This window comes from Notothenia coriiceps, unplaced genomic scaffold, assembly GCF_000735185.1.
Source record: "Notothenia coriiceps isolate Sejong01 unplaced genomic scaffold, NC01 NC01_scaffold00025240, whole genome shotgun sequence".
Taxonomy (NCBI): domain Eukaryota; kingdom Metazoa; phylum Chordata; class Actinopteri; order Perciformes; family Nototheniidae; genus Notothenia; species Notothenia coriiceps.
In genome coordinates this window covers 107,164-131,110 of record NW_011357941.1, presented here as the reverse complement: position 1 = coordinate 131,110, position 23,947 = coordinate 107,164, and the positions used below count along the sequence as shown (strand labels likewise).

The following is a 23,947-nucleotide window of genomic DNA, read 5'->3' as shown; positions in this document are numbered from 1 at the left end:
AAAAAGCTATTTTATGAAAAAAGATAGGATGTCAAATAACTATAGCCTCCTATAGGCTACTAGCACACTTATATTTAACAGAGATTATTATGGAAGAGTATTACATTTCAGAGAAAATGCTTTTTAGCGTACAACATCATCAGCTGAAGTTAGACATTACTTTCATTATAATCTTCATCAGTCATTTTGTGTAACTTATACTTCACTTAAATAATAGCGTCTGCTAATACTTCCTAGCTTTACCATTACATTCTGAATATTTTACCTTAACTAACTTGTGTATTTAATCAAACTTCACTGAAATTGTTTATGGTTTTCTTACCGCAAAGGTCACTTCCGAGTTAGAGTCAGAAAAGTGAAAATATTTCGCGCCGTTGTGTCATCAAAGGAAGCTAATGTGACACACAGCTGTCTCACTTCATATCTGTCATCTGCTGCCTATTCACATTAATAAGTTATAGTTCTGGTAAGAATTCAGGGTTTTGGGTTCTCTCGTTAGCTTATATTTCTATAATATACATGTATATCGGTGAATACATGAACCTGAAGGTTATTAAAACCGAAAATATACTAGTGTTTTACATTTTTCGGGAGTTTAGATTAGCATTTAAGCTACCTAAGTTAGCTAGCTATAATAATTTGCCATTTTCTTTTAGCTTACTTGAGGCTAGCAGCTTGAGATTTACTTTTACTTTCCAGTCAAATTAAGCCTTATCTAATTTTGTACAGTAAATTAAGAGGTGGTGGCAATGGTGAGGACAGCCTCCAGAAATGTTGGGAAGTACACATCGACCCACAAATCACGAAAGAGGAATATTCACCGGCCCCGGCCGCGGCCCACCAGGACCATCGTGACCCGCAGCCAGTGCCTCACCGTCGGCTGCTTCTTCCACAGGCTCCCGTCAGAGGTGTACCACATGATCCTGGATAAAATGTCTGGTAGGTGCAACTAGTTAACTTAACCTCAGTGTATTATGGCTTACAAAGCACATCAGATGTGGGACTTTTGTAAAAGTAGAAGTACCAGAGTGTAGGAAAAGTAAAAGTTTGAATTACTTGTATACTGCAGGGTAGCTAAGCTGTTACACGTAGCTTGTGAATGTTACTCCAGGTGTAACTAAAGTCTTATTTAAGTTTTGATTATATTTCGTATCATTTATCCCTATCTGCAAGGTAACTAAATGCATTAAATTAATGCAGTGAAGTAAACGTACACTTTTTACCTCTGAAAAGTCGTAAAACATTGAAATACTCAAGTAAAGTACTTAAGTACAGTACTTGAGTAAATGTAGTTGTACACAGTTACATCAATGAAGCACACAGTATGTACCAACCCGTTTTTGGCATGTCAAAATATATGCAGATGTCTTCAATTTGAACATAACTTTTAGGAAACCTTATTTAAAGATTTCAAATGTATGTGATGAAATTGTGTGTTTTTGTCAGTGCTGGAGATCAGTATTTTCAGCATGGTGTCCAAGGAAATCACTCGATCTGTTGTGGAGTACATCTCCACCCTGGCCTGGAAGAATAAAACCATCATTCAAAGCTTTCACCTCTCAAGTTGCCCTGAACAGAGATCCACTATTGGACACTACAGAGACCTGGGTAAGTGCAAAAAAAAATTTGGTTGAAGGTTTGACCTTGAGTAGCTTTTCTCCTCAATGTAGACTTAATGGGGGATTTCTATCTTTTGCTATCAACCTGTTGATCAATGGCATCCACATCACTGATAGCCGTTTCATACAACACTAGGGATAAGTTACCCTGTGAAGTGAATGTATAGGAAAGATATTAACTTGTATTTTTTTATTTGATACTATGCTTTTGTGTTTAATGTCCCAGGTTTGTTGTTTAAGAGATCTACCCTGTTGCAACCAACAAAGGAAAGGTTAAAGTTTATCTTTAGCGAGTTTTCACAGGTAAGAAAGGAACAGGTGAGAGGACAAGAAGGATAAGATAATATGAGATATGAAATGCTGCATCAACAAAAAAATACATATGCATTACACCAGGATAAAATATGAAATGTGTCCCATAGATAATACTCAAAGACCTTGCCTCCTTACTTTACATCCTTTGGAATGCTGCACATGCGAACATTGCAATCTTGTTGTGTAAATGATACATTATTCAATATTCAGTCCTAATGTTATTTGATCGTAACCTATGTAATGATGAGGAAAATAAATAATAATCTGTTTTAGGTTCCCTGCTTCCGGTTGGAGCAGTGCTTGAAACCAGGCTGCGTTGGCTTCCTCAGCTACGGAGTCTTCCTCCAGGTCAGGGCCTCATAGAAGTACAGATTATGGTGCTGTAAACTGAACATTTGAATTTTTCCCAATCCAAATATGGCTAAGTGGGGATAAACTCAAGTTTGAAGCGGGATATATCATGTGAAGTCATCTTCATAATTTCATGTTCGTTGGATACTTTACAGACACTGATCGCAGGGTGGGATGAGCTGGAGTGCCACAGAGTGTTCAACTTTGTGTGTGACCTCACAAATCTACTGCAAAAAATTGAGATAGTCGTCACTGGAAAGCCAGGTGTGTTTAATGTGATTATTATATCTTTCAAATAATTCTGATTGCTTACCTCGTTTTGTGGAAAAAATTAAAACAAAAGTGGTGGAAGCTGGTTAACTAAATGTTGCATTTAAGCTATTCATATGAGTTTCCCTGGGTCTTTCGTCTCTGATATTGAATTATTATTATAAGAATTCATGAACTTATTTGTACTGACTTGGCCTTTTCCCATTGAGTTTTATAAAATACTTAAAAGACATAAAAACAAACAAAAACATGTCTTATTTCTGTTCTGGTCCTCAGGTGTGAGGTGGTACCAGAAGCTGCAGCTCCGTCTCTTCTGCCGTCAGGTTCTGTTGGACCCGTGGTCCAACCAGATGGACACTCAGTTCTGGCTGATGCAGCTCCTGAAGCCGTGGCCCCTGGTCAGCCAGGCCCACCTGCTGTTAACCCTCTATGGCCCTCTGCTGCCTGAGAGTAAAAATGCTTTATACTAACAGTTCTTTAAAACAAGCTGTAAGCGGGGTTTGTGTTTAATTAACTTTATAAGAACATATTGATCAGTCAATTTTATTTTTGTCGTAAGAATAACGTTTCTGGATTTGTTCACATGAAAACATGATCAGACTGTAATCTTCCTTTCCAAAAGTAAGTGTATGCAATATTATTTAAAAAAACGCAACACATCATAGTTAGTGGGGATATTTCCCTGAGATTATTTTCAAAATATAGTTTCCTCTTAGCTGTGGTTGATAACTATGTTGAAATGTGTTGACATTTAATTGAAATGTACAATGAAAGGTTAGGAGTTTGAACAACCCGATGTTTTAGCGTTAAAAAGCAACATATAGTTGTATAATGTCACCCAAATGAACAACCTATAGTGTTTGACTCTTGTGCAGGAGACCTGGGCAGCTTACACTGACGTTGGAAAACTTTAGTTTAGTTGAGCTTCCTGTAGATTTGTCTCCACTGTGATGTGGTAATAACATGACACAGTCAGTGAGGTTCTCTTCTTTGTGCAGGCACCCTGGGGTGGCAGGATCTGGTGGAGAGGGGTCTGCCTCACAGCGCTCTGTGGGACCTGGCCAGAGCCATCCTGCTGCTTTTCAGCAAACTAGAAGTGAAAGGCCAGAACACCAACTCACTGGTGGCAATATTCAAGGAGCTCATTGGTATCATATTTCAGTTTTCTCTCAAATGTTTTCATAGACAACATATTGGTGTTACTGATTGTAGACTTAATTGTCTTCTTCTTCCTCCTCATCTTCCTCCTCTTCCTCACATGCAGTCATTCCTCAGCCGTGGCATGTGGAGAACGTGGCGCGTCTGTTGGTGCTGTGTGGCAGCAGTCTCTGCTACACTGTACTAGCCAGCAAGGCGATCAATGGACGACTTCTCGAGATCTCCAGACTCATCGTGTACATCATACTGGTGAGAGTACTGCTTATTTGACCATCAGCTAAAGGAAATTAGTTTAAATGTAATCCTCAATTAAGGTTAATCTGGTGTGTTTGGACGACCTGCTTTCATCTGAGAATTGGATATTGGCCTGGTCATTTTGAAGCTATTCATATTAGTGGTTGTGACTCATTTTGGCATATCTGCTCATTCTTGAGGGAGCTAAAACCATACCCAACATGCACTGGGCAGAAAAATGGTCAGACAGGTCCTTACTTTCATCTACAGGCTGTTAGAGTCACGTGTGCTGTCTAAGTGCTTAGTATGATTAGTTATTCCGTAAATCTCCTCCTGGGGTCGCCTTAGCAGTTGAAATGTAAACATCAGCCCTAAAAATGCTAATAATGTTTGCCATTGGTTCTCCTGACTGGATGTGATCTAGTGCTTGATTTCCTTGATTCGCCCTCCTCCTCAGGTGTGTGAGAAGGATGGCTATCACATGTCCTGGGCGGTGAAAATGGTGCAGAACCTCTGCAAGGTCTTCAGCACGCCTCCGGAAAGGTTCGGCTTCATTCAACAACTGGAGAACATGTTTTCAGATGTCACCAGGGAGTTCTTCGAGTTTTCTATTACAGGTGAGGTGTGACAGTATCCTACAGCGCAAATATAACTTAATTCATCTTTAGTCTTGACTCCAAAAACGTATATTGAAGAAAGACTAGATAGCATTTACATGTAGATAATGGGCTTCAATAACAGCTTAAACAAAACAAGGGAATTATATTATATAGAGTAGACAGTGCAGCCCATGTAAGGTGGAAGGAAGATGCTATACGTTTAAAGATGGTGTAACGTTCCATTTAAAATTATTTATACGATGTATGTATTCTGTTTATGTAGAGAAAAAAAGCATAGTAGAGGCCTGTACTACGAAGCTGGTTCAACCTAACCTGGATATGTTTGAGTTAGCCGGTTGGCCTAATCCAAAACATACGCGCTCTCGCTAAACGGTACTACAACGCTGGTTATAAAGTGGATCGCTCAAGCCAGCTTTGTCCTATCTAGTTAGGTGCACGTTCACATGAAAGGGGTGGTATTTGGAGCATTCGACCAATCNTGATATGATGTGATATGAATGATAATGGGACACATCGACGTCTGCACTCACAGTGCCGCGGACTGTACTTAATGTTACTCTGATCCGGTTACTTATGTTGTGGCAGATATTTAAGTAAGCTTTCTTAACGCTAATGTTATAATAGTCAGATTGCTCTGAAGATGGGAGGTGATATTCTATTAATGTTCACGTTCACAGTCGGTGATTTTTGCCGGCCGTCTTTTCTGCAACGGCAGTTTTTCTGTATTTCCTTTCTCCTGTAATATGACTTGATCGCTTTAAACTCTGCACACAGAGCTCTAATTGGTCAGCAGGCAGTGCTTTCACTGAGTTGATCTCTTAGCCTGCAACCTAATCTGAGGCCTGTACTACGAAGCAGGATTTTCGCTTAGCCGGCTAACTTCAGGGAAAACTCTCGGTTTCCGGTCCTACGACGCTGGTTCTCTTTTTAGCGGGCTAGATCTCCATGGTAACTTATGCTGAGCGTCTAACCTGCCCCGGAGCAGGATAGGTTCCAGGATAAGAGATCAACTCAGTGAAAGCACTGCCTGCTGACCAATCAGAGCTCAGTGTGCGGAGGAAATACAGTTTAAACTGCCGTTGCAGTTACTATCAAAATAAAAGTGCAAAATGAAAACTTTACCATAAGAAAATATTGGCATAAAAATATAATCACTTCTCTAAAAGTTAACTCATTTTAAATATAGTTAGGTCATTTACAATAATATAAATCATAATTGATTGATACATTTATTTCGAACAAGTAAAATAAATAATTACAAAACAAAACAAATGTTGCAGTGGATAGTCATGTTCATGTAAGAGAAATCAAAACTAAAAAATGACATTTACAACAACAGCATTAGCAACATAAACAGTGCCACATCTAGTGTTCGAAAAGGAGTGAGAAGAAGTGTAATTTATTTAATCTCACCCCCTTGTCCCTAAATGATTTATTTATAATCTATAATCTGCAATAATTATCATTATTATTCAACATTATTGTTATTATCATTATTAATCTGCTTTACCTGTTGATTGACATATATACTGTACATATAAACATATACATACACTGATATACATATATGCACACATACATATACACACCTACATACTCACACATATACACATAGTCAAATAAATATAATAATAATAATATAATAATATTAATATGATTATTATTAATAAGCTTTATATTTGTATAGCACCTATTACAAGAATTGTAGCCAAACTGGCTTCACAGCAGTTCAATAGACAGATTAACATGACAGGATAAAAGCAATGTAGAGGAGCAGCTACATTTCAACACATATATCCACGAAGATGAATACATGAAGACTTGTGACTCGGACTTGACTTGGACTCGAACACAGGCAATGATGACTCGGACACTCCCTTGGTGACTCGGATTTGGACTCGTGAATTGGTGACTTGACTACAACACTGTTTGTTGATGTTCGCTGTGTATGTGTGTCACAGCTCCAACAGATGGCATATATAGGGTACTCCTAATTTCTCATTAATGTATTGAACATATTTTCAGCTTATTTTATCTAGGTTTTTAAACTGAGGTAGACTACAACAAACAACAATATAATTAAATGTAAAAAAAACGTGTCTTTGACTTTGTCTTATTGCAACTGCTAAAGATTTGTTTAATACCTCCGCAGTGCCTCTGATTAGAAAGAAAGTGATCACTAATACCATCATCTGTTCTCAGGAAACCAACCCGAGGATAGGGAGACTTTCCAGAGCCTGTGCATCCTCCTGGACTCCAGCGCTCGCTTCCACACTAAATTCCTCCACATGATCCTAAAGTGAAGCGACGCAGATTTAAAGTGACAAGAAAATGAGCTGGGGAAGGAACAAACGGCAATAATGAATAGGGTTAACTGAAGAAGTGAACAAAAGAGGGACATTAGAAAGACTTGATGCCTACAGTTTGAAATCTAGGGGGAATTTTGTTGACAGTTCTCTATACGATGTAAACAACCCTGTATATCTTGGTTGAAAATACAGCTGTTTAAGTTCTTATGACCAATAAGACATTTATTTTACAAGTTTTATATTCCTCCTTAAGTTTTAAAATCTTGTTCTTTTTAAACATATTGCATGTTAATGTTCAAAAACTATTTAATATATATTTATAACAGTGACTTTATTTATTAAAAGTATTTATTCACATTGAGCCTTTCTGTAAATATAACTTGTATAAACTTGTATTTTCAATTGTTTGTTTGTAGCCTTTATTTAACCAGGTGAAAGCCCCTTGAGATCAAAGAAATCTTTTTCAAGGGTGACCTGCAGAATTATAATTTGTCATTTTTTAAAGTTTTCTATGAAAGTTTTTTAGGCTACCTTTTCTTAAAAATAAAAACAGAAACATAGCACACAATAAGCAAATAACTTTTTATTATCCTCCAAGTAGTACAATATTTTTAGCACTGACAGCATAAAAAGAATATGTTAATGACATGTGTTTAATTACATGTCATTGAATAAAAAAGCAAAGCTTCAAATAGAAATGTTTCTGTATGCAAAAAAAACAAAACAAGTAGATAAGTGGGACTGCAACTACCTTTGTGTCAGCAATGATGTATAACAAAGGTAACTTACGACGGGCGTGGGTGCTTGATTAGACGTCATATACAAATATCCATATCCAAATGTTGTTAAGAAACATGATGTCAAAGTCATGGCATGAACAGGAAGTACTATGCTATTTAAAATGGGAGTTTAAGGCCTACAGCAACAAGTAACAGGAATCATCCAAGCAGTACATTTGATCCAGTTACCCAGTCCACATCACGGCCATGGTCAAAGACATTTCAATTATTCACGTTTTCACTGTTTTCATGTATTCTGGCAAGAGAAAAAAACAAAATAGAGGTAATGTAACAACACTACATCTTGACTTAAAAAAAAAAAATACAACATTTGAAAACATTTCTGATCTTCATTGTGACATTTCTGGGGGTTGTATAAGGGTTGTTAAGGGTTAAATGGGTAATATTCAGGGGAACATCAGTACATGTACACACATTACATTCAAATTGGAGAATAGGGAAAATAAAAAAAGGAATTGAAGGTTCTACAGTTTAAGCCTCACAAACGTTCCTATTGGATTGGATTTATTCCTCTAGGTGCGGTCAAAGTATTATAAATTAAATAATTTAGTTTTTAGTTTTAATAACAGACAAATACCAATTCTTCTTGGCCTACCATGATTTAAATCTCATCCAAAGAAAAATAACTTACCACCACAATCACTCTACATATTGACATGACACAGCATTATAATACTTACTGTGAAATTTGTTCTATGGAAGAAGAAAACAAGTTTTAATACAGACGGCACTTTGAAATTGACATACATTTGGAGAGAAATTGGACCCTGCTATTTTATTTTGATCCAGTATGACTGTTACATTTACTAAACCCATTTACCATGTAGCCAGTCCAACCCTTCCTGTAGACCCTCTCCTTTGATAGCATCGCTGGCACTGAGAAAATAAGAATATGACCAGAAGTTAATCTCCCCATCACACATGTTCGCTTTCTCTTGACTTTTTTTGGACCCTTGATGTATAAAGCTTTCTAGCTCTTAATCCATCTGCCTTCCATCTGTCTAATGAGTAAACACGGTTGTAAACACACGTATATACTAACCAGGCTTTTAAATAACTTCCTGTTGCTGTGCCTCAATAAGGTTTAACCTGGACCATGAACTTGCAGATATTGGAAAAAGGCCAAGGAAGAAGTGAGTAAACATCCATGGTATCTTTATTGTTTTTATTTAAGACTTTAAGCATAAACTCTAGAAGCACAACATGTTGCGTGTTACTTCAAGACTACATAACAGTAGCCAGAGCCCATGACTCAACAATACCTCTGGCGGTGGCAAAATGTTCCTTTGAAAACTAAATCAGAAGAAATGAACTAAAGACTGGTGTGAAATACCAGTTATTTTACCAGATGTGCCAGGGTTTCTCTTTGATGTTCTCCAGAGACAACAACTGTGAGACCCTGACGGAAGACATGGCGTCCCTCAGATCCATCTTGTTGGCGAAGAACAAGACAGGCATCTTTCTATTGCGGATATCTGGATAATAAGACACATTTCAGAGGATTCATCGGCAAAGATTAATCATTTGTTTATCCATAATAATTCTAGGAGTATAAGTAGAGTGTTTATCATATTATATCATATTTTAAATGTATTAATGTTTTTAATATTATACATTAAATATTAAAAGTAATACCATATGAGAATTGGCGCCATGATAGAGGACTCAAACTAGATGGATTTTATTCAACCTTAGATTTATCTCTAAGTGAAAACAAACCAATATGAAAACATCTTTTATAAAAGGCCTTATGGATAAGGCATACAGTATATGTAAATCAGGCTTTCTGCAGGAAAAATAGTCTCAGTATTTCCTTTGTACAAAATAATTATCATAAATGTGTACCTTCATGATTGAGTAGAGTGTCGAGCTCCTCTTTGGCAACAACCATCCTCAGTTTGTCACCGCTGTCGATGACAAATATGATGGCATGGCTTTCTCTGAGGAGGAAGAAGAAGTCAGGATTGATAAATTACGGTTATTTTGTATAGATTTAAAGAGCAAATGTTGTGTTTCTTACTTGTAATAATGCTCCCATAGGTTTCTATATCTGCTCTGCCCAGACATATCAAAGACTGTAAATGACAGGCTGCAGACAGAGAGGGAGAAAACAGAGAGCTTAAATGATACATAATGGAGCATTAGCCATTTTTCTATTTAATGTATTAACTCGTCAAATGTACATAATATAGATTCTAGATGTCAATAAAAATTCTACCTTGAACTCTTGAACCTCTCAATGTTGAAGCCAATTGTTGGGACTATTTCGTGTGTCTGCGTCTGCATTCATCAACACACACAAACATACCCACAGAAACAGACAAGTAATGGCAAAACTTTGTCAACAAGAACATAGTAGGAAAGTATGACGTGGGCTTTACCTGACTAGCATGTTTCCATTCTCCTGACAATGGGCCTAAATGATTCGAATGCTGAAAACAAGCAATCCATGAATGATTGCAGTGAAATATTTGACAGGCCAGGTCACAATATTTCCCCTAAATAATCATGGTACACCAACAACAAAAATGTATCAAATGTCCTTACAAAAGAACTTTATTCTTACAATAAGGCCTTGTTTTTATACTTACACTGGATGGTTTGAGTTGGTTGATGATGGTGGTTTTGCCGCTGTTATCGAGCCCCAAACACAAAACGTTGACTTCTTTCTTCCTCAGGCCCAGCCAGCCCGAGAGTTTATCCAGCAGCCCCATTAGACTTGATTAAAGCCACACTATGTAAATGTCAACACATCACCACATAGAGAGTTTAGCTACTGGAAAAATAAATGAATTAAATTTGAAAACTCTCATGGAAACGAACAATAAAGATAAACATAGCCGTGGACAGTGTGTTCCCTGTGCTTGCTGTGAATAGTGTAACCAGCTGAGATGCAAGCTGGGCATCCCGGCTTGTGACAGGTAATCCTATTAGGGCGTATTAAGCTCTGTGAACCTCCCGCCAACCTGACCATGGAGTCTGCAGCTTTCCAGGACCCCACCCTGATGCATTTGATTCACTACTCTAACCTGTACCTTAGCTTAAATGGAGCTACTATATAACTGTTGTGTAAGTCTGAAGTCATTTGCTGTAATTCAATTAATGTTTGACAGAGTAGTACAGAGTAGTGCGTGCACACACACACACACACACACACACACACACACACACACACAGAGTAAAATGAGGACACCATAAACTCATACATGTTTATGGACTTATTTGAAGCTCTGGAGTTGTAAAATCATGAATTTCCAGAATGATAGCAGGAAGTTGGACTCCTCACGTGGCAGAAGCTTGTCAGTCATCCAACAGCTCCCTCCTTCGGTTATCAGTTCGGTGAAGGACAACCAGCAAGTTGCCGGGTTTAACAGATGGTAGAAATCATATACTGTATTATTTTACATAAAACGCTAATCAAACAGATGGGAGATGTGTCTTCTCGACTGCCTCATATGTTTCTTCAAGGAAGACACTTTGCAACCTGAACAAGTTAGCACTTACTTCTTTTAATTAATGGAAACAAAAGTAAATGAGCAGTCAACCACCAGAACTGTTCATCTTTATTTGCAAATAAATATTCGCAGTAACTGCTTCTTACAGTGTGCAATATCTACAACATCTCTTTGGAAATTATAGAAAAATAAAATACAAGAATTATAAGTATACTTGTACTTTGTACAAAAGAACGTTCTAACATTGCTCAGCAGTAGAACATGCTAAACAAACAGCATCTGATATTCTCCTTATTCTGTAGAGGGGTGGTGACCGGAGTATGTGTGTGTGCAAATATGTGTGTGTTTGGATGTGTGCGTGCACCTTTCCTACTCCTACTGGCCTGGATGCATTACTACGCTGTGACCGAAAGGTACAGATCTCTGGATCCAGTTGGCCTTTGACATTATTCAACAATACCTCCTTTGTAAGAATAAAACAGAGCTCTCTTAAATATGGAAAAATACTCAAAGTAAGGGCTAGGTCCTGGGTCCTTATTAACCACTTTAAAGTGTTTCTATCTTGCATGGTTATCAGACTGAAGGCATTCTTTTCATGTGTGTGTGTGTGTGTGTGTGTGTGTGTGTGTGTGTGTGTGTGTGTGTGTGTGTGTGTGTGCATGTGTTTGTTACTGCTGAATGACACATGAGTTATGATGCTGCTGTTTGTGTTCATTCTCCCTCTGCTGTCCTAAAAGTCATTCACTTTTCCCTGCTGGACAGCTCTGAGCTCACAAATCTAAATCCCCAGGCTTTATCTACTCCCGCTGCTTCCCACTCTACTAACTACTTATATTCTGCAGCACTGCCTACTCACCACTGACTTAGCGAATTAAGAATTATTTTGAATTTTAATGGCAAACATCGGACAACTTGACATCATCTACTGCAAATCCAACGGTTTTCATTTCACGTCTATGTACACTAATTTCCCATACTGCCACAACCTTTACATGGCCACAAAGTAATAACAGGCTGGAGGAGAATTAATAAATCAGTGTGTGTGCGCAGGCAAAAAAAAACATTGAATGTACCGTATATGAAAGCATTTCGGCAAATTCTGAAAAACCATCTAAGTCCACGTTGAGCTCCCCGACACTTTCAAAACTCTCCTATCTATATCTAAGTTCTGTGACATTCATATGTTAAGACAGTGGAGTTTGTGTACTTTCAGGCAATGTATAACATTCACAATCCAAAATAAATCAGGCTTATCGCACAGCTGTCAGAATAGACTTGTATGGTTATTCATCTGAAGGCAACAGATCCAGTTCTGCAAGCTGAGCATGTGAGAATAAAATCAGGCGGAGGATGAGGAGTGAGCCTCATGTTTACATGTCAACAAGAGTGCTCTCATTGCACAATTCTTCATCTCTCTGAGATACTGAGGTGACTGCATAATACTGTATTGCTGATTTGGATACAAATCTAAAATTAAACATCTTAAATAAAAACATCTTAAATAAGATCCAGATTTACTAGGGCTTTCACATACAGGACTGCACATATATAGATATTAGGTTATTACAATAATTATCGATTAATTGTCTATACACTTTTTTAAACATTCATGAAATTGCCGTCACTTGCTTCTTACTTCTTTCTTCAAGTATTAGCATACCAGATTCTCTGGAGAGAGGGTAAACTAAAACAATTGCAAATAATAATTTCATGACAAAATTATCCAAACTCCAACATAAAAGATATTAAGGATATATTATTTCTATAAACTCTTAGATTGCACACCCGATAGCAACTACATGAGCACATAACTCCGAGCGAAAAAGAAAAAAAGTCAAAAGATATTCAGTAGATTAGGTCTGCAAATCTACATTTCTAGATATTGTTGCTCCACACACAAAGTACTGCTGCTGCAACAAGGCATTACATTCCCCTAAGTGAGGGCCTGGGCCAGTCTTTAAAGCCAGGAATACTGAGGGAGGGGTGTATAGTAGGAAAAAGTCTGTAACTACTGGATGTGAGGGAGACCGGGGGGCCGTCTGCTGTTGAGTCTGTCCAATGACCTCCTGTACGAGGCCTTAAGACTCAGGCACAGGCTGCAGACTGTCTGTCCGGCGGTCTACACTTCACTTCCCTCTGATCTGTCTATCTGTCCATCCCAGGCTGTGATATAGGGTGTCCTCATACATGGAAACCCTTCTCCTGTTCGTGCAGTATCTGAAGGCGGAGGGTCTGTACGCTGCTGCTGATCCGCCTCTGGTGGCCGATCAGCTCCACCCCTATACGCCTCACATCTCTAGGCCGAGAGGGAAACACAGATACAAACACACACACACAATGCTTTGAGTCTTACTTGCTAGGACTTTTCATTAGCTTTTTTAGAAAATGTATACACTGTCTGGTAAAAGCTGATTTGATCACAAATGTGCCATTAAGCTTCGCTTCATTTTCCTTAGTCATATAAGGTTAAGGAAATTAGTTCAAAAATATACATTGTAAATACACATAATGCTGCGAAAAGCAAAAATGTTGAAGGTCACCTATTATGCAAAATCTACTTTTTCATGTCTTTTATACATCACCATGTGTCTCCTCTGTGGAAAGATATTCTGAAAGTTTCAGGAAAAAAGATTCGCTCTCTTCTTGTTCTGATCCATTTATATAAAAACCTGTCTGAAAATGAGCTGATCAGGTTTTGGCCACTATATGATATCATAATGATATTTTGGCTTGAGTAACCATTAGCCAATAACCAACCAAGTTAACCCCCCCCCCCTTATCACCTGAATCTCCTCCTAGAGCCACCTTGTGTTCTTTCTAACCAAATTCTCTCAGAGTAGTGTGGGGAGTGGCTCCTTATTTTCATCTAAAGTAACAGACAGAGAATCAGTACTTTTGAAACAGGGCTGAAACAGAGTGGATTATGGGTAATGCTACAATGCATGATCTGTTTGGTATTTGGAGCCAAACACTTCAGAGACATGTTTTGTATATGAGACCTATACTATATTGATGAAAAACAGTATAATAGGGGACCTTTAACAAAAGCATCCCATTGCTTTCACAGGAGACATTCCCAGTCGGAGTTGTCCTCGTAACATGTAAATTGAACTTTTTTGGTGACTTTTGAGTGTCCTTTAAGCAACACTGCTGTTATAAAATGCTGATTCTATTAGATTTCTTGCCCTTTTATAATGGGTATGCTTTAGCTTTGCTACTCACTCAATACTCATCCTTGCCACAGAATCCAATGTGTTGTAGCCAGCTGCCATGAAATTGCTCTTGTACTGACTCATCTTAATGGAGTCCAGCCAGTCGCCGATGGAGATGAACATTGGGTAGTCCATTTCCTCCCCCGGAGACTCTGGTAGACTTGAAAAACAAAAAAATAATAATGTCAGATCGTGCCAGTATTTCAAGAGCTGCTCAGAGATGGAGGACATACCCTACTGGCTTAAACTGAGTGACAAATATTTTAACACGTAGGAGGAAGAGCAATTTATAAACTTTCACAAAATATTCAACATAGCCTGGATTTAGGGTCGATGTTCTATCACAGCTCATGGTTAGTTTTAACTTTTATTGCTTTAACCGCTGTGATCTCGGCCAAAATAACCTTACAAAGTATTTCATGACACTAGGAAGTCTTCAATCGTACCTCTGAATTTCCTCTACCAGTGACAGTAGGCTGCTGGGGTTACGGATCAGTTTGTCCAAGAAGGAAACAACATCGGTACATTTGGGCCGATGACTCCTCTCCTTCTGCCAGCAGTGCAGCATGAGCTGGTGCAGAGCCACGGGGCAGCCCATCGGAGCCGGCAGCCTGTATCCCTCTTCAATGGACAGGATCACCTGCAGAGAACATCACACCTGTTGAAGGGAGACGCCCAAATGTGGCTGCTCTATTAGAAATTAAATTGCTTGAAAAATTTAGCTGTTTGGTTGGAAGGTTTTAGCTAGAGACTTGAAATTGAAATTGTGTAACAAAATCCATCAAATGTATGTTATGGAAAGAATCACTTTCTCAATGAGGCTTCAGGAAAACACATTTGAGGAAATATGGAAAAAGTGGAGAATTTACATAGACGACCATCCCTTGTTTGACTGTGTTTCTATACACCAATTGAATATAGGTGTGTATGTACTGTATCGACACATGTATGTGTGTATGTGTATTGTATGTATATATGTATGTTGAAATATATGCATATGTACATGTGTAGACATTTGCGATTTCAAACAACCCCTGTGTACTTTTTCGTTTTTATTTCGACAAATTTTGTTTGCTATTTCATTTGTCATTTTCGGGTCTCTAAAAATATATGATTTGAAAAACTGTACTTTTAATATAATGTGACCCCAAATAAATAAAGAATAAAAAAAAAAATTGAAATTGNGCTTATAAGCTATTTGTCTAAAGAGAGACCATATCGATTCATTTGTGTTGTCGCTTAATGCAGGGCTGCTCACTTGGCAGATCTTTGTTGTCTAGATGATGCTTTGGTGTTACACATTTATACTTTTTTGGTCTGCGTACAATAAGCTGTGCAGGCAGCTTATTGTAGCTGGAAGTTGTTGTTTTTTTACAATACATTTATTAAGGTCAACTCCAAATTTCCTGGTAGGGTGTTTATTTTCCACATAACCAAAATATGTTAATATATAAGTTGATCAAATCGTATTTTTTGTAGTATTTCAAATTGCACACTTTTCCCCTCTGTACCCCTGGTTGGTTGGAAGGCTATTTGTTGCAGCAGCAGCAGTAGGAGAAGTAGTGGTTATGGTGGTGAAGCAGTAGCAGTACTGTCGAGGTTAAAGGCAGTGACAGCCTATTTTCATACATCCTTTATTTCGAAGTTCAAATGTATGTTTATTTACAAAATCTTCATCAAATTTGAGCATTGTCCCTATATATTACTCTCTGTCCTCACAGTCCCGTTCCCTGGAATAAAGACCTATGTGGACCCTGACACGTATGAGGACCCCACGCAGGCCGTCCACGAGTTCACCAAGGAGATCGACCCCTCCAGGATCCGCATCGAGAGGGTGATCGGAGCCGGTATAACACACACGCCTGCACACACACCATAATACACTCATCCACTTACCTCTACTCTCTACCTTCCGCCATGTGGTGAAAGTGGATCATTTTGTGTTGGTAAGAATAACAATAGCTTAAAATGTGCCATAGAAGAGGATCTATTTTCATTCCTCTCCATTGTACTCACTAAAGAGGAGGCTTTTTCCATTTCCCAGTGTCTCACTGTCATTTCCTCTGAGCAGACTGTAGGAATATTAAAGCATAAAAAGGTTTAGAGAACAAAAGAACGTATAAGAATAGATTTAAGGCTTTTTTTAGAAAGTGAAGGGGACAATTTCATGGAGTTGAACTAATCAGAGAAGAGGCAATAATGCTGGAGTTTAGATGGGAACTGCAACAGTGCCCCCCGGTGGAGGACTGACTGCCTGCTGATGGTGTGTGTGATAGACTCCTCACTGTGGTTCTTTTTCTGTGTGTGTGTTAGGTGAGTTTGGCGAGGTGTGCAGCGGGCGCCTCAGAACCCCAGGGAAAAAGGAAATCGCCGTGGCGATAAAGACCCTGAAGGGCGGCTATGTGGAACGTCAGAGGCGGGACTTCCTGCGCGAGGCGTCAATCATGGGCCAGTTTGACCACCCCAACATCATCAGGCTGGAGGGGGTGGTTACCAAAAGTAAGTAGTGTTGAGGAACATGCAATTTAACTAAGATTGTGCATACGATTACATGATTTTTAGCAATAGACCCTCAGCACTAATTTATCTACCACTGATGAAACCAAACAAGTTTATTTTGCTTATATTGGAAAAACATATTTATATATGTTAAAGGAAAAACATATTGAGAAAACGTTTTGAAGTGGCTATAAAAAAAAAGAAACGTGAACATTTTCACAGCCGAATTGAAGCATGCATTTCTTTGATGCTGCAACAACAAAACTGTTGATGACTGCCTGAAGCTGCTCTACTTCTTCTTTTGTACAATCCTCTACTATGTGGTGCATATTCCTATGGACATTCACTCAGTTACTCTGATAGATAAAGAAAAAGTGTGTGTGTGTGTGTGTGTGTGTGTGTGTGTGTGTGTGTGTGTGTGTGTGTGTGTGTGTGTGTGTAGACTTGTTAATGAGCTGTGTTTTACAGGGTTCACCCAGCGAAACATATGGTTGTTTTTACAAGGATTCGTATAAACTGAGACATCGCTGTGAATATAAATGTGTCCCCTTAAGACTTTCTTACCCCCCCTTTCCCCCCCTGAATGTAGATAGAGGACACTCCTCAGCTCTGACCCTGCTGACAAGGATTCGGCTGATAAGGGTCTTTAAAGGCCAATACAGCCATTATTACATAAAAGCTGCTGGTTGCTGATGTTTAGCACCAATATATTAAACTGTATATTTTACAGTCAAACATCTCTGAAGCAATTGAGTAAAATAAATCCCACAAAACACTGAGCAACATCGTATGAGGAAAAATAAATACAAATATTGTGAGTGGCCGGTTTTCATCTCATTAACAACAGCCCTGACTGGCTGCACTGAATAGAGAGCTGTGTGATTTCTGAATACCACAGCTGTTGATATCACACCACACTCGACATATTGTAACTGGCCTTTTTGCAGATTTGTTGTGTTTGTTTAATCTTGTAGAATCATAATAAACCCTTTTTCCTTTAATGGTTTTCCTTGATTAGCTTAAAAGCTAAAAAGAAAATCCAGTGTGAATGTCAGTTTAACCCATATTGGCACGTCTTATAGGTTTATTTTTAACTTGTAAGCAGTACTTTGACATAAAAATAGATGATAAGTATTAGATCACAGTCAATTACACGTGTAATTACTCAGATTATGTGTTCTCCTTTGTACTAACGTACTAAGTACAGTACTTAGCAGTTAGCAGTACTTATATGTACTGGGGAAAAAGATGTGACAGTGGGGTAAATAGAGAGACATTGTTCTTTAAAAGTATATTTTCTGCCCGTCTTTTGTTTTTAGCTCACTTTCTCAATCTTTAACTCCCCACATCTGTTGTTTTTCTTCAGAGACTAATTATAGTGAGTATTGTGCTGTGACTGACTGCTATACCTGCTCTGAAATAACAGGTGACACATTTGACTCTGGTGAACAGGTGCGTTTGTTTTTGTTCAGGCGCTGCACTGCATAAGTATATATTGTTTTCAGTCATTGCTAATTAGCTCAGGAAAGCCAAGCTTGATCGAATCATTTCCTGCCTATCCCTCCTGGATTTGTGTTGGGGAGAAGTATCTGCACATTTGAAGGGTATGATGAAACCATTTTGCAGATTAAAAAGAAGAAATATGTGCATGATTGTCTGTCAGTTTGGACTCTTTCTAATCAAATGTAATTTGTCACATCAAAAATCTTAAATATTACTATTTATATCAACTAAATCTTTATTCAAAGATGATGTTCAAAACATCCCAGTTTAAAACTAGTGTCTGATTTCCAAAGGCTGATACACAGAAGCAGTACACTCACAGTGAAGCTCTTGCCTGTCGGTCACAGCAATCATAAAACCATTGATGGGAGAAAGTGGATGGTGACAGATGCCATTTAGACTTGATTTGACATGTCACGAGCTGTTTCTCTTTATATCTCTTTGTGTCCGGATCACAAGTGTTTACTCTATACAGTAAAGTGACACCGCTATCACACATTGTGCTCTTATAAAACCGCAAACATCCTGCAGCCTATAAAGCCGTTCTGATGTATTATAGGAACACTTTTACAAATCCTGCCAGTGACATTAGAAGTGGCATTCCATCTTCCACAATATGATATTTCACAACCCCACGTGATTTAAAAAAGCTCCTTGAATCTGGGGTGTGATGTCATGGTGTTTCTTCACTACAGTAAGATTTGTATTTCTCTTTCCAGCAGCTCTGAATGTTTTACAGCTCACACAGGCGTGGACAACCGCCGCCCAGTTGTAGAGCAGTCGATCTGTAGCACCGTAGGGATCTTCCGTGGGGAAACAATAATATTTTGAAAGAGATACTGTGTTTGCACCTGTTTCATGTAATACATGGACTGAATACTGAACACGTCCCTTCGGAAATTATATGATTTGAGCGTCTTCACTCGATGCTTCAATCATCAGCTAATGGTCTGTGTGTTTCCATAAACATATTGTTGTTTTCTATTGCCCAGCCACACACACATACACACACATCTACACAGTGTGATTTTGTCCCACCTACATGAATCAGAACAATATCTTGTGCTCCATCAGAGGTGAAAGCCGGTGTCCCTTGACTAATTGTTTGAGTCATTAATATAACATGCTGATCTGAATTGCCCCAAGTTGTCATGTTGTTCCGTGTGCACAAGTTTAGATCCTAACAGTACATAATAGATGATAAAAGACGCATTGACATTTGAAAATTTAGGTGTTTTGCATAATAATCATAATAACTGATTCAGCATCATGCCCATCCAATATGATGGAAATAATTGCAGTTTTACACTGGTGATTTCACAGAAGCCCTGATACTGAGTTTATTATAAAGGGATATTAGTGTGTTGTTCACACATGCAGCCATTCATGTGCTTCAAAATCACAAGTTATTTCATTTATTATGCTCAAAATATGATGAATTTTAGCAGGAAAAAAAATCAGTTTTGATAAAAAATCAATCACAATATTTACTGATGATTTACTTTATGAGCTTTGAAACTGTGCGTCATAGTATTTGTTCAGAAAATGATTATGGCTTAGGCGTCAAAACCCTCAATCAGCTTCTACTTTCCATGTCAGCAAAATAAATAACTTTGGAGAAATAAGCGGTGTGTGTTGTGTTTGTGTGTTTGCAGGCAGGCCTGTGATGATTGTGGTGGAGTACGTGGAAAATGGATCACTGGACTCGTTTCTGAGGGTAAGTGTTGATGTGATCGGAGAACTCAAGTATGAATATATCTGTTTCCTGCCTCAGGTGGTTACAGTCTTATATATAAGAACAGTGGGATATAATAACACAAATGCTGACAAGCCATAACTATACTGAAGGTCTTTCTCTCTGACTGTTAATGTAAAATCACAATTGCATCTCCAAAAAAGGACAAATTATTCAGCTTTCAAAATGCTCCGATAATATCACATATTAATATCGGTGATGTGGGTCAAATAAATAAGAGAAATTGTAGTATTGAGTCCTTGGAATCTGGGAGTTACCACGCTGGTTTGCATATGTTTGTTCCCCGCAGGATAGCAAGATCACCTTTGATCACAGTTTAACTATACTGCACCATAGCTATGGGCCAAGTATTTCAAAATGAGTAATACAGGCTGTGTCACTTGTTGGCTCCTAGAAGCTTAAATAAGAGCTATTGTCCTATCAATAAACTGCCAGCATGATTCTTAACATGCAATTGTTTCTTTCGACAAAATCACTGTCAGTATTCCCTATTGTTTATCATGTAGCTCAATGCATACCATTATGATTCTATCAGTGTTATCCTTTGTCTTTTTTTGTTTATGCTATCGACCCTCCTTCTTTCTCTTGTTGCTATTTCTGCTTTTCTGCCATGACTTCTGATTCTTCCCTCTGTCCTGCTCTCCCTGTCAGCAACACGACGGTCACTTCACTGTCATCCAGCTGGTTGGCATGCTGCGTGGCATCGCCTCGGGCATGAAGTATCTGTCTGACATGGGCTACGTTCACCGAGACCTGGCAGCTCGAAACATCCTTGTCAACAGCAACCTGGTGTGTAAAGTGTCAGACTTCGGCCTGTCCCGAGTTCTGGAGGACGACCCGGAAGCTGCTTACACCACCACGGTACACACCTCACACACACCTCGCAAACCAAACAGCCGCTGCTTACTTATTACTAGATTTAACACATCTGAATTCATTCAAATAAAACACCTTTATGATAAATACTTTCACTGGGATTACATTGAATAATTCATTTGTTGTAATATGCAAGGTAAACCATCTGCTCATCTTAAAAAACCTGTGCTTGGGGATTCAGGGATATAAGGCAGGCAATGTGCTGAAACCCGTAGTTCGGCAAAATGAATTCTGTATTTGCATTTCAAAATGTTATGATGATAATATTGAAAGTCCACCAAAAATAACCGTTGTCTTCCTTTTCTTATAAAGCAAGCTTTGCCTGTTTTAGCGCTACAGGACACAGTACAAATAAGTACAAATAGCTACAGCACTTAACATCTCATACTTATTTTATTATTCTACATGCTTACTTGTTTTACTTTACTTTATTCTGCTGTCTTCTTGCTTAAAACTTTGACAATGTGAAATAAATGTGGTGGTTGTTAGATCATCTGTCCTTGTTCAAAAAAACGATCTAACCCTTAGTGTCTTCAACCATAGTAACTATAATTTGATATACGACATCCGGCGGATGGGATACTAGAACAATGCATTTATTTAAAACAATGCACATGTCAGTTGTGACAGCACCAGAACAGTAATAACAAGGACACAAGTTTTTCTCAGTTCAGCCATGCTCGCTGACAGTTCACTGACTTCTCCTGGCTTTGTGAGAGAACCTCATTAGGAGTGGAGCTAGAAGGCTTGAACTATGAAAGTTACAGGAGTCCCAGCAAACAGCAACTCAATTTACAGACATGCGCTGCGAGTTTACAAGACACTCCCTGCCAGCTGCTCTATGGTTTCACTGCATAACAAAAACACTTACCTGCTGCTGTTGATGCTTATCCTTTTTATTCTCCAAAGTATGATTATCGTTTGATTAAAGTCTTGTCAGCCTGGCAATGCACTTGGAACACTTAAATTGCCCATTCACAGATTTTATTTGTAGACCGTGGGTGTTTCTCAATGTCGAGTAAAGCTGCTGCAGAGCCACTATTGCAAGCATACTACGTCATCGAGTGCCGCCGAAGTACTGTTCCAATGTCCAGCATACTTGGAATTACAGCCCGGCGTACTTCGTTTGGAGAAATTTCGAGGCTGCACATGTGTAAACTCTGCGGTCTTAAAATCCCCACAATGCTTTGCGCACGGACCAATTTCCCCAAATCTGTGGCGGAAAATGTAAGGCGGGGCCTCTCATATGACGCACACCTCAACACTTGCTAGCCTGTTCCACTCTTTGTTTTCCGAATGCCAGGAAGTGTTCTTTCCTCGCTTCTGAAGCAAGATGCTTAGAAAGACATGTGCTACTAAGCAAGCGTACTCGAGATTGAGAAACACCCCAATGCTATCAATATAAGCTTAAGACATCAGCCAATTGATGCATCACATCATAATTGTCCTGAATTCTCCCTCCAAATCAGGGGGAAATAAAGTTGCCTTAAATGGCAAAAAACTGAAATGATGCTTTTCTGTAAACCTGTCTGAGCCCACAGTGACCTCTATTTCCTGGTTTGTATTGAGGTTATTGTGTGAAGGAAATGCTGTGTCTGTAGAGTTGCAGTTTAACTGTCTACTCCACAACACTGTGGTTGAAAGAGGGTGAGGTGAGGTGATAAACACAGAAAGGGTCAGAATAAGAGAGCATGCGTAACAGAATTACTTTGATTGAATTTAACCTGTTTTATTTATGTGTGTGTACAGGGTGGTAAGATCCCCATCCGGTGGACAGCTCCCGAGGCCATCTCATACAGGAAGTTCTCCTCAGCAAGCGACGCGTGGAGTTATGGCATTGTCATGTGGGAAGTAATGTCATACGGGGAGCGGCCATACTGGGAGATGTCCAATCAGGATGTGAGTACTGTTGACATCACAATGGTTGTCTCGTGTTGTTTGTCAACAACACTTATGCAAAATAAGTAGTCGGGAATATGGTCTTCAGAGAAACAAAAATAACGATATAGTAGTAACTGCGTGACTATGTCATTTTTCCTACTGACTCAATTAAAAAGCTCTCAAATCTCACAAAAGCTCATGTTTTAAATACAATGTACTTAATATTCAACACTTTATTTGTAGGTTAAGAGGCCGCTCAATCATTTTGTGAACCTTCATTTGAGTTTATCGTGAACGCTGAAACCCTCTTGGTGTTTTACCTTTTCCTGAGGCATCTCATTGATCGTTCCTACAGGATGTCAGAGACTCGTTCATGTTGTTTCCACAATATTCCCCTCACAAGACGAGTTCTCTAACCTCTAGAACTGCGGCACACCTCAATATTGACTTCTCAATTCACGTCCCGCTCCACTGAGGAAATTCTGAGTTTATTTTCCGTTATATCTGTTAAAATCGCTGCCCTTTAACCTGCTCCCTGACTGTTTCCTCACATCAAAAGCCTACCTCGGAGAGAGAGGAGGGGTGCAACAGAAATGCTGGGGAGATATACCAAAAGGATGAAAAGGGAGAGGGAGAGGGAAAGGAAAAGAGCATTCAAGGTCAGAGGTTCAGAGGACATGGTTCTGATAGAGGGGGAGTTTAAAGCTGTGGATTCAGTGTGGCTGAGCAACCCGCTGATCCCAGGGCTGTGGTCAGGGATTGAAGGGGCCATGGAGGAAGCAGATCCATCCCTCTCTCCGCTGAGTATGAAAGCTCCACCGTAATCCCTTCAACCCCTTACACACAGACTCGTACACATCTATACACAGACCCCCACACACACACATTCACCAAGCTCCCAGGGTTTGAGGGGGATTGGTGCTGTTTGGGAATTGCTTAGAAGTGCTTTCCAAGGCAAAAGGCCAGCCAAGCAGCAAAAGCAGCCAAACACTATCTCATCCTGGGCAGCCGCTTACCGCTGCTCCCTACAAAGATACATGGATCTCTACTTACCCATAGACTCTCAGATATGATATGGAGATCTAGAGT

The 23,947-nt window shown here is 39.0% G+C and overlaps 4 protein-coding genes across 4 annotated transcripts; 2 read left to right on the top strand and 2 right to left on the bottom strand.

Annotated features, from left to right (window-relative positions):
• Positions 1-749: 749 nt before the first annotated feature.
• Positions 750-6,870, top strand: LOC104956043 (F-box only protein 47). Its single transcript, XM_010783482.1, has 10 exons — positions 750-939; positions 1,447-1,608; positions 1,846-1,922; positions 2,208-2,282; positions 2,441-2,549; positions 2,832-3,005; positions 3,554-3,703; positions 3,820-3,962; positions 4,405-4,564; positions 6,770-6,870. The coding sequence occupies exons 1-10, from the start codon at positions 750-752 to the stop codon at positions 6,868-6,870; spliced, it is 1,341 nt and encodes a 446-aa protein (XP_010781784.1).
• A 1,015-nt stretch (positions 6,871-7,885) lies between these two features.
• Positions 7,886-10,390, bottom strand: LOC104956034 (ADP-ribosylation factor-like protein 6). Its single transcript, XM_010783469.1, has 7 exons — positions 10,268-10,390; positions 9,895-9,956; positions 9,697-9,765; positions 9,522-9,616; positions 9,022-9,151; positions 8,497-8,552; positions 7,886-7,911 (listed from the first exon to the last, which is right to left on the bottom strand). The coding sequence occupies exons 1-7, from the start codon at positions 10,388-10,390 to the stop codon at positions 7,886-7,888; spliced, it is 561 nt and encodes a 186-aa protein (XP_010781771.1).
• Positions 10,391-11,223: 833 nt separating this feature from the next.
• On the bottom strand, positions 11,224-14,977 carry LOC104956033 (ephrin type-A receptor 6-like). The gene is made up of 3 exons (XM_010783468.1): positions 14,790-14,977; positions 14,354-14,503; positions 11,224-13,427 (listed from the first exon to the last, which is right to left on the bottom strand). The coding sequence occupies exons 1-3, from the start codon at positions 14,939-14,941 to the stop codon at positions 13,313-13,315; spliced, it is 417 nt and encodes a 138-aa protein (XP_010781770.1). The 5' UTR covers positions 14,942-14,977; the 3' UTR covers positions 11,224-13,312.
• Positions 14,978-15,287: 310 nt separating this feature from the next.
• LOC104956042 (ephrin type-A receptor 4a-like) lies at positions 15,288-23,682 on the top strand. Its single transcript, XM_010783480.1, has 7 exons — positions 15,288-15,297; positions 16,065-16,190; positions 16,657-16,842; positions 20,001-20,062; positions 20,753-20,962; positions 22,727-22,908; positions 23,418-23,682. The coding sequence occupies exons 1-7, from the start codon at positions 15,288-15,290 to the stop codon at positions 23,680-23,682; spliced, it is 1,041 nt and encodes a 346-aa protein (XP_010781782.1).
• Positions 23,683-23,947: the final 265 nt, after the last annotated feature.

Excerpts from the sequence above, each read along its gene's own strand:
- LOC104956043 (XM_010783482.1), top strand. The coding sequence starts at position 750 with ATGGTGAGGACAGCCTCCAGAAATGTTGGGAAGTACACATCGACCCAC. Across the intron at positions 3,006-3,553 it reads TGGCCCTCTGCTGCCTGAGA|GCACCCTGGGGTGGCAGGAT; the intron begins GTAAAAATGCTT and ends TTCTTTGTGCAG. Across the intron at positions 4,565-6,769 it reads CTTCGAGTTTTCTATTACAG|GAAACCAACCCGAGGATAGG; the intron begins GTGAGGTGTGAC and ends ATCTGTTCTCAG.
- LOC104956034 (XM_010783469.1), bottom strand. The coding sequence starts at position 10,390 with ATGGGGCTGCTGGATAAACTCTCGGGCTGGCTGGGCCTGAGGAAGAAA. Across the intron at positions 8,553-9,021 it reads GAGAAACCCTGGCACATCTG|TGCCAGCGATGCTATCAAAG; the intron begins GTAAAATAACTG and ends TTATTTTCTCAG. Across the intron at positions 7,912-8,496 it reads AGGGTTGGACTGGCTACATG|AATACATGAAAACAGTGAAA; the intron begins GTAAATGGGTTT and ends TTCTCTTGCCAG.
- LOC104956033 (XM_010783468.1), bottom strand. The coding sequence starts at position 14,941 with ATGGGCTGCCCCGTGGCTCTGCACCAGCTCATGCTGCACTGCTGGCAG. Across the intron at positions 14,504-14,789 it reads CTGGTAGAGGAAATTCAGAG|TCTACCAGAGTCTCCGGGGG; the intron begins GTACGATTGAAG and ends TTGTTTTTCAAG. Across the intron at positions 13,428-14,353 it reads GTGGCAAGGATGAGTATTGA|AGATGTGAGGCGTATAGGGG; the intron begins GTGAGTAGCAAA and ends CTCTCGGCCTAG.
- LOC104956042 (XM_010783480.1), top strand. Across the intron at positions 20,063-20,752 it reads CACTGGACTCGTTTCTGAGG|CAACACGACGGTCACTTCAC; the intron begins GTAAGTGTTGAT and ends TCTCCCTGTCAG. Across the intron at positions 22,909-23,417 it reads GACATCACAATGGTTGTCTC|CCTACCTCGGAGAGAGAGGA; the intron begins GTGTTGTTTGTC and ends TCACATCAAAAG.